This window comes from Leptonotus elevatus, chromosome 21 (assembly GCF_054856555.1).
Source record: "Leptonotus elevatus isolate MCC_2025b chromosome 21, RoL_Lele_1.0, whole genome shotgun sequence".
In the NCBI taxonomy this organism is placed as follows: domain Eukaryota; kingdom Metazoa; phylum Chordata; class Actinopteri; order Syngnathiformes; family Syngnathidae; genus Leptonotus; species Leptonotus elevatus.
The window spans coordinates 9,349,061-9,364,280 of record NC_141259.1 but is presented as its reverse complement, the minus strand read 5'-3'; the positions used below and the strand labels follow the sequence as shown (position 1 = coordinate 9,364,280).

At 39.8% G+C, this 15,220-nt stretch overlaps 2 protein-coding genes across 5 annotated transcripts in view; one reads left to right on the top strand and one right to left on the bottom strand.

The window, feature by feature from the left end:
* Positions 1-1,053, bottom strand: part of LOC147155772 (uncharacterized) — a 44,419-nt gene extending 43,366 nt beyond the window's left edge. The window contains exon 1 of the mRNA XM_086066149.1: positions 925-1,053. The gene's annotated coding sequence lies outside the window, so the exon portion shown is untranslated. The remainder of the gene's footprint in view (positions 1-924) is intronic.
* A 1,692-nt stretch (positions 1,054-2,745) lies between these two features.
* Positions 2,746-15,043, top strand: zcchc2 (zinc finger, CCHC domain containing 2). 4 transcript variants are annotated; one of them, XM_086065580.1, is made up of 14 exons: positions 2,746-3,679; positions 5,265-5,379; positions 5,490-5,560; positions 6,177-6,248; positions 6,458-6,558; positions 6,801-6,904; positions 7,698-7,760; positions 8,014-8,068; positions 8,147-8,270; positions 8,387-8,448; positions 8,592-8,662; positions 8,809-8,937; positions 10,293-11,561; positions 12,732-15,043. In XM_086065580.1, exons 1-14 carry the CDS (start codon positions 2,900-2,902, stop codon positions 12,791-12,793), a joined length of 3,078 nt encoding a protein of 1,025 aa, XP_085921706.1. In that variant the 5' UTR covers positions 2,746-2,899; the 3' UTR covers positions 12,794-15,043. The 4 variants fall into 4 exon arrangements, with proteins under 4 accessions (XP_085921706.1, XP_085921705.1, XP_085921707.1 ...); XM_086065579.1 differs by having other exon boundaries at positions 8,135-8,270; XM_086065581.1 differs by having other exon boundaries at positions 8,132-8,270; positions 8,592-8,626.
* The last annotated feature ends 177 nt before the right edge of the window (positions 15,044-15,220 follow it).

The window sequence follows — 15,220 nt, the reverse complement described above, 5'->3', positions numbered from 1 at the left end:
CAAAATAAAAGCTGAAGGGGAATTGAGCCACTTATAAATAATTGGACAGCTTCTATTTTTTTTATAATGATATTTATATTTCAGCAGAGAGAGCCTGAACATAGACCCTCCAAAAAAAAAAAATAGATTAATTTGCATTTGATTATATGAAATGAGCATAAAATCTCGCAGAAATCATGACTTGCTATTTGGAGAAGCAGATATATAGGATTAAAATCTGGACACTTGCTTGGCCATTCAATGACTTTAAAGTGCTTTTTCTTAGTCTTGAGTTTTCTTGACTGCAAATGAACTAGAGAAACAAGTTTCCAATTCCACGTTTGAGGATGGGGAAGATATTCTTCAGGCTACAGTTGGATTCAGAGTTTTCTTGAGGTCATCATATATGTAGTCCTTTTCTAACATTTGCTCACATTAACCATTAAGTAATGGTCACAAAAGACAAATAAAACCAAAAACATAAAACCAAATTCATTTGTAACATGCTGTCAAATACATGTACGAATTTACACGAGGAAACTAATTATAATTGTACAGTTTCACATACAATAATTATGATGGAAGAGAATTTTAGACTAACTGTATGTCTTTTGAAGTACCGAAAGACATGTGATGGGAAGGTCTAAAATGCTTTACCCGAAAGCAGAGAACTTCCCCGACCCATAATCACAGAGGTTCATGTAAGCAGTATATTTAACTTTTTTTTCCCCCCGCATTGTCCTGATGGTTGGTCCAAACCAAACTCAGGCCATGAAAAAGAAGGACAATAAAAAGTTATCCAAACATGCATCGGCACACCAGACAACTAAATTCTATGACTTCCAAATAACTAAAACTACCTTTTATTCTGTACATCCTAAAATTAAATCACAGCCTGAGGGACCCCATACACATCAAACAGTAGCAAGAAATAAGATGGCTTACCCTCCGTGCAGTCAAGAAGTGATGACAGGGCCGTCCGTGCGTGTGCGCGCTTCGGCTTCAAGTATTCACAAGTGACTTGAGATGAGAAAGTGAGGAAAATGAAGTCCCGGATTGGTAGTGACAGTCCTCTTTTTGGTTGGCACATGGAATGGTAGGAGTGTCAGGGCAGGCCCTTTATAAACCGTGGCGGCCTTCACCACAAATGAGTCCCGTGCTGACGTCCACTAAACATGTGCATGCGGACCACAGCGTCCATATGCTTCGGGGTTTTGTGTTTTACGCTCTTTTGCTGCTAATATGGTATGAAATATGACATGAGAAGCCTCATTTGTTTATGACTTTATGATAATATTTTACAAAGGGATGGCTATAAATGTGAAAGAGGATGTCAAAATGAATTCCTGACTAAAACACACTGACCTAACAGCAGGGTCCTATTTTAGCACCAAAGGGGACCACGTAAAGGTTTTTTTGATCTGTGCAAACTGGAGCTAACCAAAACTGTGCAGTTTTAATAAATTAAAGGCTCAAAATTAAATAATTAATAACATATGTTCACTTCGAAAAGCTGAGAACACTTTCTAGTTAGTTTATTCTTGTAAGTTATTACGGTGGCATTTCTGAAGTCAATATTGAATGAAATCAATGTAATCCAGGAGGAAACTATTGCCATCATTTAATGCACACAACGGGAAGTTGATTGATTCGTTCTAATTCGCCATAGATATTAATTTGAGTGTGCATGATTGTTTTTGTTTGATCTCAGGTGCCAGCCTTTTTTTTTTTGGTCTCACTATTGTACAACTATATATCCTACCAAGTGACATATGGCTCAAATTCTAAAGATTTGTACAAACGGGAAGGCATTTTTTTTTCTGAATTGTACAACCTCAAACTCATTCATTATATATAGAGAGAAAATAACTACTTAAATGACTGCAGCTAAATTGCATGTCTCGACTAGACACAATAATCACGTGAAGTATGCAGTAATTATCTTAAAAATATATACGGTAAGTGATTTTGATACATGCAGATCACAAGCTGAGCATTTTGTTTGTTAGTACATAAATGAATAAGGATGCTGAGCTACTGGTGCCCCCTACTGGTCCATCCCAATGAAGACAGTGAAAGGGAGATTAATCTACGCTGAACTATCAATATCTCAATATCTGGAACACAGAAGCAACCATTACAAGTGCTAATCCATATTTGTACTGTCTGGACTGGGAAAACAGTTTATATAAGAGTAAATAAAGTGCTGCTGATGTCTAGAAAAAAACAATTTAAGATTGTGTCTGCAATGTCCACATAATAATAATAATAATAATAATAATAATAATGTAAATACAATAATAAATAACTATTATTTCGAAAATAGCTTATTCTTCTGCAGTCGTTTTACTTATTCCATAGGCCTACACCACTAAAAAATAAATACAATGTTTTACATTTAGTCCTTGTTTCAGTTCTTTAAGCATATCACAACCTTTAAAGTTGTAAACGCATTCCTTTTCTTGAAACGGTTTCTGAATATTTATAGGAAACATATTTCTATATTGTAGGCCTATTGTACATAAATCGTGACGTTTTAAATTCAACCAAGCCTTTGCTTTTTAAAGTTGTATTCAAAAAGAGCTGATTTGTATGTTCCCGACTTGAATTTCCCTGCAACTGCAAGAAACAGGTTCCGACCCGACTCCCATGGCTTGCTGAAGTCAGATGAAATACAAAGAAATTACCGAAAGGGGGCAGCAATGCGCTGACTGTTAGTGGTTACTCTACCGGAAATAATGTAGTAGAAGAAGGAAATAGTAGACCACTATGGAGCCGCCCCGTTTAATGGCGAGTTTAGCTAACAGCAGCAACACTACGAGCGACTCACTCAGGATGTGTTATAACGCTGACACGCGTCAATAATGTAGCTGTACAGCTCCGCCATTCTGACTTTGGTCTCGTTCTCGCAGCGCCGATAATGCCGAAAATGAAACTACGGATGAAAACGGGCGAGGAAGGTGGCGACGAAACGACGGAGGAAGATGCATTGGATCCGAGGGAACGCCAACATAATATTCCCAGTGTGGTCTCTCCCACCTCCATGTCCAACAGGCTGGAGCGTTCGCCCAAAGCCCATTTATATCCAGCCCAGCTGGACAAGGAGACTGTTTTCGAATGGTTCGGCCTTCATCTAAACCCTGCCAAGCGAATCGAGTTCATGTGCGGGCTGATGCACATGTGCCAACCCCTGGAGCTTCGCTTTTTAGGATCTTACTTGGAGGATCTCGCCAGGAAAGATTACCACGTTTTACGGGACTTTGAGTTTCGTGCAAATAATCCACACGAGTTGGGGATTTTAACGGATTTAATCGACCCTGTAGTGAGGTCCAAACTACTAGTGTGTCTCTCCCTCCTCGGATCTGACAGCAGGGAATGCGCTGGGATACTCTTTCGCATACTGAGCCATGTAGATCCGTCCACGTTCTACAAAAAATACGACTACTCCCTTCCTCCATTCAGGGACCCTCGGCACCACTCGTTCCATCCCGATAAGAATACTTGCAAACAAACATGCGGGGTCTCAAGCACGGAGACCTCCGCGGGACCTTTGGACCAGTTAGCGCTGCTTTTTAGTATGGCCTCTTTACATCCAGCTTTTCATTTTCACCAGCGGGAGACTCTTCGAACGCATCTTGACAAAATCGAGCTCGCGATAGAGGAGGAAAGACGACAGCTTCATCGAAACGCACAAACCACGGTAAGCGACGAGCGTGCTAAGATGCTAAGCTATCTCTTGTTTACTTTTTATTTCACCGCTTTTAGTTAAAGTTTCATTTTCATGTCGTTAGTTTTTGTCTAGTTTAAATGTACGCACCCACCTGGGAAGCAATACCAAAGATAAATTATATATATATATACTTCTTTTTTTTTTTTACTACATTTGTATCTCGTCTCTCGAGTGACAGCTGGTGCTTTAGCTCCAACATGGCTAAAGGCTAACTCGCAGCTAGCGGGCTCAAGTTGAGCAAATAACGCCGTCACAACAGTTTTACAACACAGCAGGGATGGCGTCGAGTTACACATGTGCAAGTCGAAGTAAGTCGGCTAAATGAATGGCCGTCCATTTGTGTAACACTTTTCTACGATCAAGGTGGCTTTTACAGGTTCTTCTTATAATGCAACATCTGGAGCAACTGGGGGTTAAGTATCTTGCTCAAGGACACTTGGTCACAGGTGCTCAGGATCGGACCCACGGTCGCGCAGCGGTTCGGGAGAGAACCACCATGCCACCTCAAGACTTAAATGTAAAGTCTCCTTATTGCAGTCTTAACTGCAGTAGCTTGTCTTCATAAAGAGAGATGACCATTAAGATCAAGTTTTATAACAACTTGAGTCTCCTGAGGCTGTTGTCATTCATTTTTTCCCCCCTCAGCTGTCCCTCCAGCTGTTTCACTACTGGAAAAGTGAAACTATTGCACATGAAAGTTTTGTTTGCTGCCAGTTGCATTTCTGATGGTGTTATCCATGGCATGCAGCCATTGACTGGCATTGTGCAAGTGTTTTCGTGAACCTTGTACTTATTATGATACTGCTGGAGCTACTGAGTCAAATACGTTTTATTTGCAAAATATAATGTTGCTGTCGTTGACCCTGAGGCAATCTACAATAGCTTTACTTTAGATTCGTCATAGTATAGTCATGCTGGAATTTGAGCTGCATAATCTTTTTATATCTGGATAAACACTCAAATCCGCTTATGCAAAAATATGCTTATAAGCACCTAAAATGTAATAATAATTATTTCCCGAAAGTCCCGAAAAACTCGTGTTGTCAACGCAGGTTGTTATAATATACATTTAGCAAGAAATTGATAATTTAACATGACTACACATGACACGAATCAGCACTGGTTAATGTATAACAACTCTCAATGCATCTTTCAAAACGGCGCATTGCGCTGTTGGGATTTTTGTAACATACGTGCTTCATTGGCAGTGGCGGTGTACCTATTGAAGTGGCCCATGAGCTTACAACAATGTACAGTACGTTTCGTTTGACTCAATTAGGGTCATCATCAATGCGAGCGAAGGGGGCCATGTGTGCGAAATATGCCGTGCTCCTAATGAAATACATGTGCCATTTTTAGAGCGCTGTGCTGTGTCAGGACAAATGTGGTTTACCACCAACAAAGGGAGCGGAGCTATTAAGCTTTGAAACTAGGGCTGAGACTGGATTTAAAATGTTTGGCATCCCAGCCCATATAAGAAAACATTCTACATAATGCATAAGCTGAATACATAATGGGGTGAATATTGTTTTTTGTTTTGTTTTTTTAACCCTAGGAGTTGCCAGGCCAGAAAGTTGAATATCGGCCATCTTCGTCTTTGGGGGAATGCGCAGACTCCCATCCTCCGTGTCAAAGCCGACGTTCCAGACGTGGGGCGATACAAAGAAAAGGTGAGATAACTCCATTTTGTTGTCGGTTATGTTGTCTTGTAACAGCCACTGAATCGAATGTAAACAAATTTGATCTCTAAAGTAGTGTATTGTTGTTGTTTTTTTTCTAGCGGTGCATATAGAAGCGATTGTGCTCAAGTGTATCTCTCTGACAAGAATAGACAAGGAATACAACTTTGAGGTGAGGAATCGTGGCATATACTCTTTCACAGAAATTTTTTTTTTTGTTATAAAGATGAGAAAAAAGTGGTTCGTATAATGGCTGGATGGATAAAACGATCAAGTTAGTAAAATAACTGCCTTTAAATACTCATCCCTGTTCAGTAGGTTTGGTGGCCATGGTGCGTTTTGTTTGAAATTGTACAGTACATGCGTGTCCCACTTGGGACTCTGCCACGTGCTATAAAATTCCAACACTTTTTTTGTTATCTACAGTAAGACGCCTTTCGAAGCACGCATTCGCTGCAGTCTGTTAATATTTAACCGTCATGGAGCAGTTTTGCTTGTTCTTGGTATATTGTTCAGGTGCGCTGTTCTTTTCACGACAGTTGCAATCGGAAACAAAAGTGCGTTAAAGCCCTCCATTTTAAGCTAACCAAATAAGGCTACACGCAGTACAAACTGCTTGACTGAATCTGCGGATTGCGTATCTCTCTCTTGAAGTGAAAAATGGCACTGTTGAAAAAAACACATCGATACAATATATTTTAATAATGAATGCAGAGGTGGGTAAATCCTCAGGAATTTAGATGTCGCTCCCTCCCCTTTTAATGTTTGAGGCCTCCGCTCTGTTTCAGGTGAAGTGGTCAGACTCCTCGTCGAGTAATGTGACCAAAACTCATCTGGAACTGGAAAATTTCCTTTTTAAGGTAAGACCTCCTTTCCAGTAGCAACGGGACAAGATTTAAGTCAAATTATTATATTAAATTATTGCCTTCAAATTATAGTAAGAAGATTGGCTGTCAACTTTCAGTTAAAAATGATCTGCAAATAATTAGCACTTTTCTTTGGAAGTCCGGGAGGATTTATGTGAGCATGTTTGAACATATAATGTATTTGATAAACCTTCTCTCTGCAGCTTCCTAAAGAGCAATGCACTGAGTCCTTTGCGAAGAGCCTCCTGAGACTTTTGAGCCAGGGGCACCACTACGAGAGCAGAGAGGGCGAGAGAAGCCTCAGGTACGTTTTGTTGTTCTAAGACCGACACTCTAACATGCAAACACGTAACACGAGAGCTCGTCAGTTTCATTTCATTCAAAGTGAAACTCGGAAAAGGGAAGTTATCCGACTGACCTCTTTATACTCCGTTTTTTGGCCTGACCTTATGCACTAATGGGATTTTAAGAATTAATGTTTTTTTTTTTAGCTTACATGATATTAGCTCCACAAAAAAACTTGTGTTGTTTCCCTCCTATCTCCAGGGAAAAGTTCCTTGCTGCTCCTCCAATTTTCCGACAGACCAGGAAGGTGTGCAGCTTCTTCAACCGTGACTCCAGTTACTCTACAAAACCATCAAGTTGCCGTTGTAAGGAGCCAATCATTCAACCAGTAACAATAAATATTTAACCATACATGACTAGATACTGTAGATGTGAATCGCTAGCGCCTTCAATTACATTAAGAAGCATTAAATTGGATGTTGAGAGGCAGTAAAAAAAACAAATACATACAACATTGTGCAAATGAGTCTCAATAATAGCATTTAGCAATAATAAATATAATAAAAAAAATATATGTATTTGTGGGGGCAGCTGGTGGCTATTTAAAATTAACAAAATGACCTGGAGTCAAGAGTTTCTTCATGTTCCAATTGCTCTGCATTTGAAAAGAATCATTCCTGTCAGTAACGTCCAACACAAAACACTAATGCCACCTAGTGGCAGATTATTGCCAAAACACAAATGATTGAATGTTTCACACTGTAACCGTTAACTGTAACTTCATGAATTACTGTAAAATTATTGTCAATGAGCTAAAAGATAAACACGTTTGTATTTGGAAACCACATTTGTCCACTTTAATGTTAAGTAAGAAAAACTTGAAAAATATATTTTATTGTACATTTAGAATAGATACAACGTGCATTTAATTTATGATTAATCGCGAGTTAAATATGGAAATAATGCGATTAGGTGTGATTTAAAAATTTTAATCAACTGACTAATCTATAAGCAGTATACGTAGTATGACTTAATACCGTATTTTATTTTGAGTATTTAGATTTGTGTCCACATTCTGTTAGATCAGTACTGTTACTGTGAGAAAGACACATTGTGTAGCGCAATACAGTACAAATGTTGTGTTGTTTTTCTATCTAGGCAATTGTCAGCTGGGGAAAAACTTGCAAGGTGATTGTTCTGACGCCTCTAGTCAGGATGAAGGTGAGAGCTCATCACCCCCCCCCCCCCTCAAAAAGTTGTACAAGTCATTTTATGTTAGAACTACATTTACATAATGCAATAATCCAAAGTGAACATTTCTCTTGTAATGTATAAACCTGAACAAAGTGCTGGTTGTTTTCTTTGGAGATGTGTTGGCATCAATTTTAACTGAAAAAAAAAAGATCACTCAAAAATGTGCCTTATATTTCCCCCATGATTAAAGCTGCTATTTCTTATACTTTTGTCGATTTAGAATCATACAGTCAGGGGCACAAGAAAAAGCACGGCGCCAAGAGTGCAAGTCAAAGGTAAGTAGAAGAAAGTGGAAAATAGTTACAAACAAAAGCATCTACCGTATTGATCACTTTCAGAAGACTTGTCTCCAGTCTGTCCAGTGCCAAAGGCCCTCAAGGAGACAGTCGGAGGGGGCCTCACGTCGCTGAGCTCAGTGGTCCCGCAGAAAGGAGGAAGAGAGGCTTCAACCTGAGGAGCGCGCCGGAAGCCGAACAGGTGGACGATCATTGGCATCCATTTTTTTTTGTCACAATAAAACTGATCAGAACCTGATCAAATAAAAATAAATACGGCTTTAAGTGGACCTGAAAGTTTGACCGTGTCCCTTTCAGGACACAGAGAAGAGAAGCCACGCAGGAGCCAAGACGAAAAGCAAAGTCCAGCCAGCAGACGGGTACGTCTCTGATCAACTTGTCAAATTAACTCGATAACGTGATTGCACAGAAAGGCCCGTTAGTTTGCAGGAAGTAAAATGGAGCAAAATCAGTTTTGTGAACGTGTAAGATGCTGATTTCATTGTCGTTTTTTTGTTTCCAGAGACACAGAAAAGGGATCGTCGCGTGTGACCAATGGTAATCTGGCACCGACTCGTTTGCCTCAGAAGAAAGGTGGATGTTTGTGTTGTCATGCCTGGAAACTTGTGTTTTGTTTCCCTTCTCAGAATAGCTTTGTAGTTATGCTAGTTGTATTTTCAACCTCCTAAATATGATGTCTATGAGCTTTGTTAATCCTGTGGCCAATATGTACAATTTAGGCTCGGTCGCTGTTGCTGGCTCTGGACCGGACACATTTGGTGAAACGTCATCAGAGAGCTACAGTTCTCCATCAAGTCCTCAACACAGAGGAGCGGAGAGTCTGGATAGCGAGGATGATAATAATAAAGGTATATAAAAAATAGAAACGCAAATTCAGAAAGTCCGATTTTTAAACAACCGTTTCTATTGCTATCATCATACCGGTAACCGAGCCTATTTTTATGAGTGTAAAAATAAATAAATAAATCCAAATCTTCATTTTGTTGAAATTTTCATTTTCATTAAAAAAAAATATTATTAATATTATTATTATTAAATTAAAATTGTAAACAATAGACATTTGTTATAAAATTTTAATAAAAAGTTCATGGAGCTCCTAAGGTCAACAACATGGCTCCTCGTTAAGGAATTTGTCCAATGTTTGGCTTTTTGCTTTGTATTAATATTATTAATATCAAATATAAAGCATATGAAAAAAAATCACAGAATGAGCTGAAATTGCACCCATTTGTCCAAAACATTGAAGTTCAAAATGGCATGTCTAAAATTTCAAAGTTATTATTGTCACATTATTGCTTTTATCGTCCATGGAGGGCATTAAAAACAAACAAATAAAAACTACATATGTATGGATAGGTCTGATGCCACTGAACATTTTGATTGGTCGCAAGTAAAAAAATATTCAGAAATGATTTAGATATCACACTTCCAATAGTGAGCCAATTTTTGGCTCATTTTTCTTATGTGTCGTAAAAAAAAAAAAAATACGTTACGAGGATTAAAAAGTCAAATGGAAATTTAAACATGTAAATGATGTGTTTTTTTTCTCCAGGGCTAATATTGATAGTTAGTCGTCAAGAAGGCCGATAATCGATATATGGAGTGGGTATTAATTTTCACTAAAAGGGAAAATATTGGTGGGAAAATAAAAATCCCAACTCTTAATCTTGAGTTTTTTATATATATATTTTTTTTATGTTAATTGAAGAACTTTTAAGAGTTGCAAAAATATTGGATTTTTTTGTAATCTTAGTCAATACACGGTTTAAAATTTTACAGAAGTTCACTGACCTCCCAGGGACATGACCATGTCTTAAAAATAGTTAAGTAAAAGTAAACAGCTCCCTAATGTGTTCTATACTAATAATATATGAAATGTTACATTTCCACGTAACTTAGAGCCAAGGTCAGCAGCTTCTCCTATAAAGTTAACTGAATTTTTGAATAAATAATTCCCTGACGTTAACACCGTTTTAAATATATCTATTATTGGCAGTCAGATTTTTTTTAAAGGATCTCTGGCAAAATGCTGAATATCGGTGCTGTTAATCGGTCTATCGCTAGTGTAAATTTATAACTATCATATTGCTGGCATCATGGTCTGTTTTTATAAAATAATGTTTATTTTTCTGGCGTCTACATAAGTGTGAATGGATGATATTTGACCGGCAATATATTCATGCTTTCTAAAACCCCCCCACAGACACTGACAGCCACTCTGATGACTCCTTCAAAGCAGCAGGCCCCGGCATGTTCTTCACCCATCAAGCTGACCCCACGCCTGTCCACCCTTTGTCTCCCAACCGCCACACACCCCAGACGGACTTTCCCATCCCCGAGAACAGCATCCGGTTCCCCCCTCTATCCTTCATGCGCCCGCTGCCTGACGTGCTCCCTAACGGCGCGTGCGACCCTCCGCTTCCCAGCCAAAACATCCTCCCAGATGGGAAGCCGCCGATGATGCCGATGCCCCCCGTGGGTCCGGTTCTGCCAGGCCCCGGAGAACCGGATAAAAGGGACATCATGCCAACTTTTGGTATTCCATCTATGGGCTTCCAGCCTCCTGTCCAGAGGTTCAAAACAGCGTTGGCGCATAACCAAGGTGGTCACGACGGCTCGTCAGAGAGCACGTCTGCCAAACACCCTGGTTTAACCTTACCGTCTGCTCTGCCACCTCCCTACGGCTTGCCACCCGGAGGCGCGGCCGCAACTACCGGACTCGTGCCTCCGGCCGTCCCCACGCACACCCCGGGCCCCGCCCCCAGCCCCAGCCCAGCACTTGCTCACAGCGACTGCATACCGTACAGCAACGCCAGCGACAGCAACAATCCGATCGCGCTTCTACAAACGCCGCAGCAACAAGTGGCGCCGCCGGCACCGCCGCCGCCGGCACCCCCGCCGCAACAGCATCTGATGGGCTGCGGGACCTGCGGCTGCCACAACAACTGCGGCAGTCGAGGCGGCGGCGGCGGCGGCAACGGCGTGAGCGGCTGCCAAGCGCCGCTCTTCTTCCCTAACCACCAAATGGCGGCGGTGCGGCAGGTGTTCAGCGTTCCGCCGCCTCTCTTGCAACTGACGAGCCTGCGCATCAACAGCTACCTCACCCAAGGCCAGCCGCCCCACCAGGCCAACGGGGCCGCCGCCCTGCCGCCCTTCTACGCCGGCCACCCTTCAGCCTACGGCCCCCTCCACTCGCACCCTCACAGCCGCGCGGACGTGCCGTCACACATGCTGAGCACGCAGGTGGTGGCGGCCACGAGCTACAACCTTCAGCAGCAGATGACGCCGGGCGCGTCCTTTCAATGCATTTACCAGCAGGTTTACCCGAATCCTTTGGGGATGCTGCAAGCTCCTATGCCGGGGGGCGGCGGAGTCAATAAGAAGAACGGGACCGTGTCCTGTTCGAACTGCGGTGTGAGCGGACATTACGCTCAGGACTGCAACCAGCCCTCCATTGACTCCTCTCAGCAAGGTAAAGGGGCGGGTGCCAGTATATGGTGACATCGTGGTGTCAAGGGAATGATGAAGTGAGGCGAGGGCCTTTATTTAGGCAGGCCTAAATCCCGTAGGATTGAAAACGTAGCTTTGCTGCCGTCTTGTGTCATATATAGGCAATTATAAACTTTTTTTTTTTTTTTTTTTGCAGCGACAATGTTCGATAGTGTACCATTTTTGTCATGCAGTTCCAAATTTATTATTTAACGAAAACGAATGAAATAAAACTGGAAAAACATTTCCGTTAATCAAATAAAATCAAACTGAAATTACCGGTGCACCATAACTTTATAAAACAAACAAGCTAGGTCGTGAAATTTTCCTTTTTTTTTTAGCTTTTATGGTTCAAATTAAATGTATTTATTTTGGTACTTCTGTAGCTGCAGAAGAAGGTCAGCTACTTGAGTTGTAGTTTACAACATAATACTTAGTGACTTATCAATATTATGATTGACAAATACTCCATACATTAATATAAAAATATATTTTTTAAACTAATACTGAAATGAATGAAAACAAACCTAAAACAAAGCATGAAAAAAAAAACTAAACTAAATAAAAAAAAACCAAGTTAAAATAAAAACGCACTTATAATGAAACAAGTATTTATAAATCTGTGGTTCATAACGTTAGCAAAGCAATAGGGATACGTTGCTTGTTAGCATAAAGCCTTGGCCAACGCTAGCGAGCTAGCTAGCTCTCACTTTATACATTTTAAATTAATGTCTTTTTTCCCCCCTTCTTTTAATTCGAGTCAAATCAATTCTTAGACTTTTACAAGTGTCTTTTTTTTTTTTTTTTTTACTCAAGCATCTGCACTTATAATTACAGCGAGTGAGTACGTACGTCAGCTGTGCCAATATTAGACGCCGAAGGTAGCAAATAACAAAAACTCCCCTCTAAAGAAGTTTATACTGTGCTATAATAATGAATTAGCAATAGATGCCCCAAAGTGGGTGGAAAGTAAATTAAGCTTCTCTACTCATTTCACTACCAATGTGCCGCCATTAATTTGTAAATAAGCGATTGGCAAACAGGGAGCATGCGGCGATCGGCTGTACCTTGAGCAAGGGTCGCCGCCATGACGACGACAGACGGACACACTCGCTGTCACAATTCAGTTTGACCGCTTGTGTTCTCACGCCAGGTGGCTTCCGGTTAAAGTACGCCGCTTCACACGTCGCAGAGGCAATCGACGGCGCCGACTGAAAAAGTGGAGCCGTTTTCACGGCGACTTCTTTCCTGACGGACGCTTCGCAAAGACACCGGAGCCTTCTCAGAGAAAGCGTCCCCTGCTTAAGGGCTCAGCGGACAAAGACGACAAAACAAGTATTTGTGCCTAAACCTCTTTCACATGAAATGATTTCAATGTCTCGCGCACATGAGTTCCTCCCCTTTCAGTTGAGTTTGGATATTTTTGCACTGAGGGTGGGAAAACATTTAACTTATTATTACATTATTAGGGCGCTTTTAGGGACGAGCAACGACAAAAAAACAAACAAAAAAAGTTTTTCTGCTTCTAAAAGCTAATATTTATTTATGCTTTGTTGATATTACTATTCTTAGGAAGGTTGTATTTGTCTGACCGAATCTTTTCAGATAAAAAAAAAATCAAAATGAAACTGTTAAGAAAATTATTGTGCTTTGACCTCACTGTAAGTTTTTGAATGTACGCCACATTTAAGGAAGCTGACGTGAGACGTGTGAATCCAATGCTTGTTTTTGCCGCTCAATAAGATTGTGGGCATTTGAAGGTAATTGCTGCTTTGAACCTTTTGTTTTACTGCATTTTTAAATGTTTTTTCTGTCTTTTTAATGTGCACTACAACATGGGCGGGGGGGACATGTATTTCAAGCCGGGTTTTACTGTAAAAACACAATAAGGAAATGAGTCCGTCTGGTATGTGCAGTGAACCCTCACGTTTTCATGGTGTGGCATTCATGAATTCACATGCAAATGTTTTTTGTTGTTATTCACGGAAAAAAACATGCCTGCTTATTGTGTGTGCTCAGGCCAAAGCAATAAAAGTATTGCTTTGCTGCCACCTTGTGGCCTCTTGGTGCCAAGGAATTGTGATAAAGTGAGTTGAGGAGCTTGCTGGCATCTCGGTGCTAAGGAACTATGTTGAAGTCAGTTGAGGAGTTTCATTTCATTAATGCAATTCACAGAGGTGGGGGTTCAAAAAAATATTCATTTTATTTAAATTCTAATATTTCACTTAAGACGCATGGCGATGGATATTAACTCATTCACTGCCATTGACGGCTATATACGTCAAAAATTCATTTGAACTATTTCTATTAGTTTAACATTTTTTCCCACTTTTGTTAACAAGAGTATGAAAACCTAGGGGAAAAAATTCTGTACATTTAGAACAGATATCAAATTTGTGATTAATCGTGAGTTAACTAGTGAGGTCATGCGATTAATTATGATTAAAAAAAAATAATCGCTTGATGCCCCTAGTTTTTAATAAGTTACTTTTTTTTTTAAAGAAAAGATTACAAATAATAATAATAATTAAAATGACTTTTTTTAAAGAAGAAGAATAAAATATATATTTTTTGTAATTAATCAAATGACTTCACTTACAATTAATCACAAATTTTATCTGTTCTAAATGTGCAATAAAAAAATCTAGGCTTTCATACTGTAAAAAAATATAAAGTATGAAAAAATGTAAACTAATAGAAATAGTTCAAATGAATTTTTGATGTCTATAGCCGTCAATGGCAGTGAATGAGTTAAGGAAGAGGCTATCTTCTAAAATATTCACGATGGGTCAAAAGGTCGGGTCAGGGCCGACATAATTATTCAATTCATTAAAGTTGATGAATGAATAAAATCATTGATGTTAAATGCAAATTTACATATTTAAAAAAAAAAATAAATCTAATGTGCCAGTAAGACAATATGGGTGAATTTTTAAATTTGTTAATGTATTTTTTGCAGCACCCATTTTTATCAACTACAAAATTGAAAGCAGGCAGACTGTAGTCTGTTTTTTTAATTTATTTTTTACTCCTGTCGACGGCACTCTTGGTTTAAAGATGCAGTGGAAATGCATTTAAAAATGTATTTAAAACAAGAGCACCATCTACACAAGTAAAAAACCAAGTGCTTCATGAAGCTTCATTTTCCCATCACAAAAATGTGTCGACCGGCAGATCTTGTTACACATGTATTTGCTTTTCTTTTGGTCATATGTTATTGGTTAGTGTTATTAGGAACTCTTTAAAATCCATCTTAAAAGGTACTACTAGTATGCTTTGTCTTCTGTAGTGAGACAATTTAATGAACTAGTAGATCAACGAGGGCAAACCACTTTTTCATACTGGTTTGGTAGCAAAATATCCTCGGCTACGTTCTGTCACCACTTATGTTGTGTTCATTAGAAGCTCGCTGTTGCAATGAAGAACTATGCATGTACATTTCTTTCACGGTTGGTAAGTTGTAAAATCTTGATGGGAGGGGGGGGGGGGGTAACACTGTAGTCAGGACAAATTTTCTGTCCCACACTGCTTCCAACGAATGACTTCCTTCCCAATTTGATAGACTGAACCACAAGCACTGCTGATGTCAGACTTGTGATAGGAAAGTATTGTGTAAATATACTGTGCAGGAGAAGGGGTCGA

Bases quoted from the DNA above. Each gene is read 5' to 3' on its own strand.
- zcchc2 (XM_086065577.1), top strand. From the start codon at position 2,900: ATGCCGAAAATGAAACTACGGATGAAAACGGGCGAGGAAGGTGGCGAC. The intron at 8,663-8,808 runs GTGGATGTTTGT...TGTACAATTTAG, and splicing joins TCGTTTGCCTCAGAAGAAAG to GCTCGGTCGCTGTTGCTGGC. The intron at 11,562-12,731 runs GTAAAGGGGCGG...TTCTCACGCCAG, and splicing joins CATTGACTCCTCTCAGCAAG to GTGGCTTCCGGTTAAAGTAC.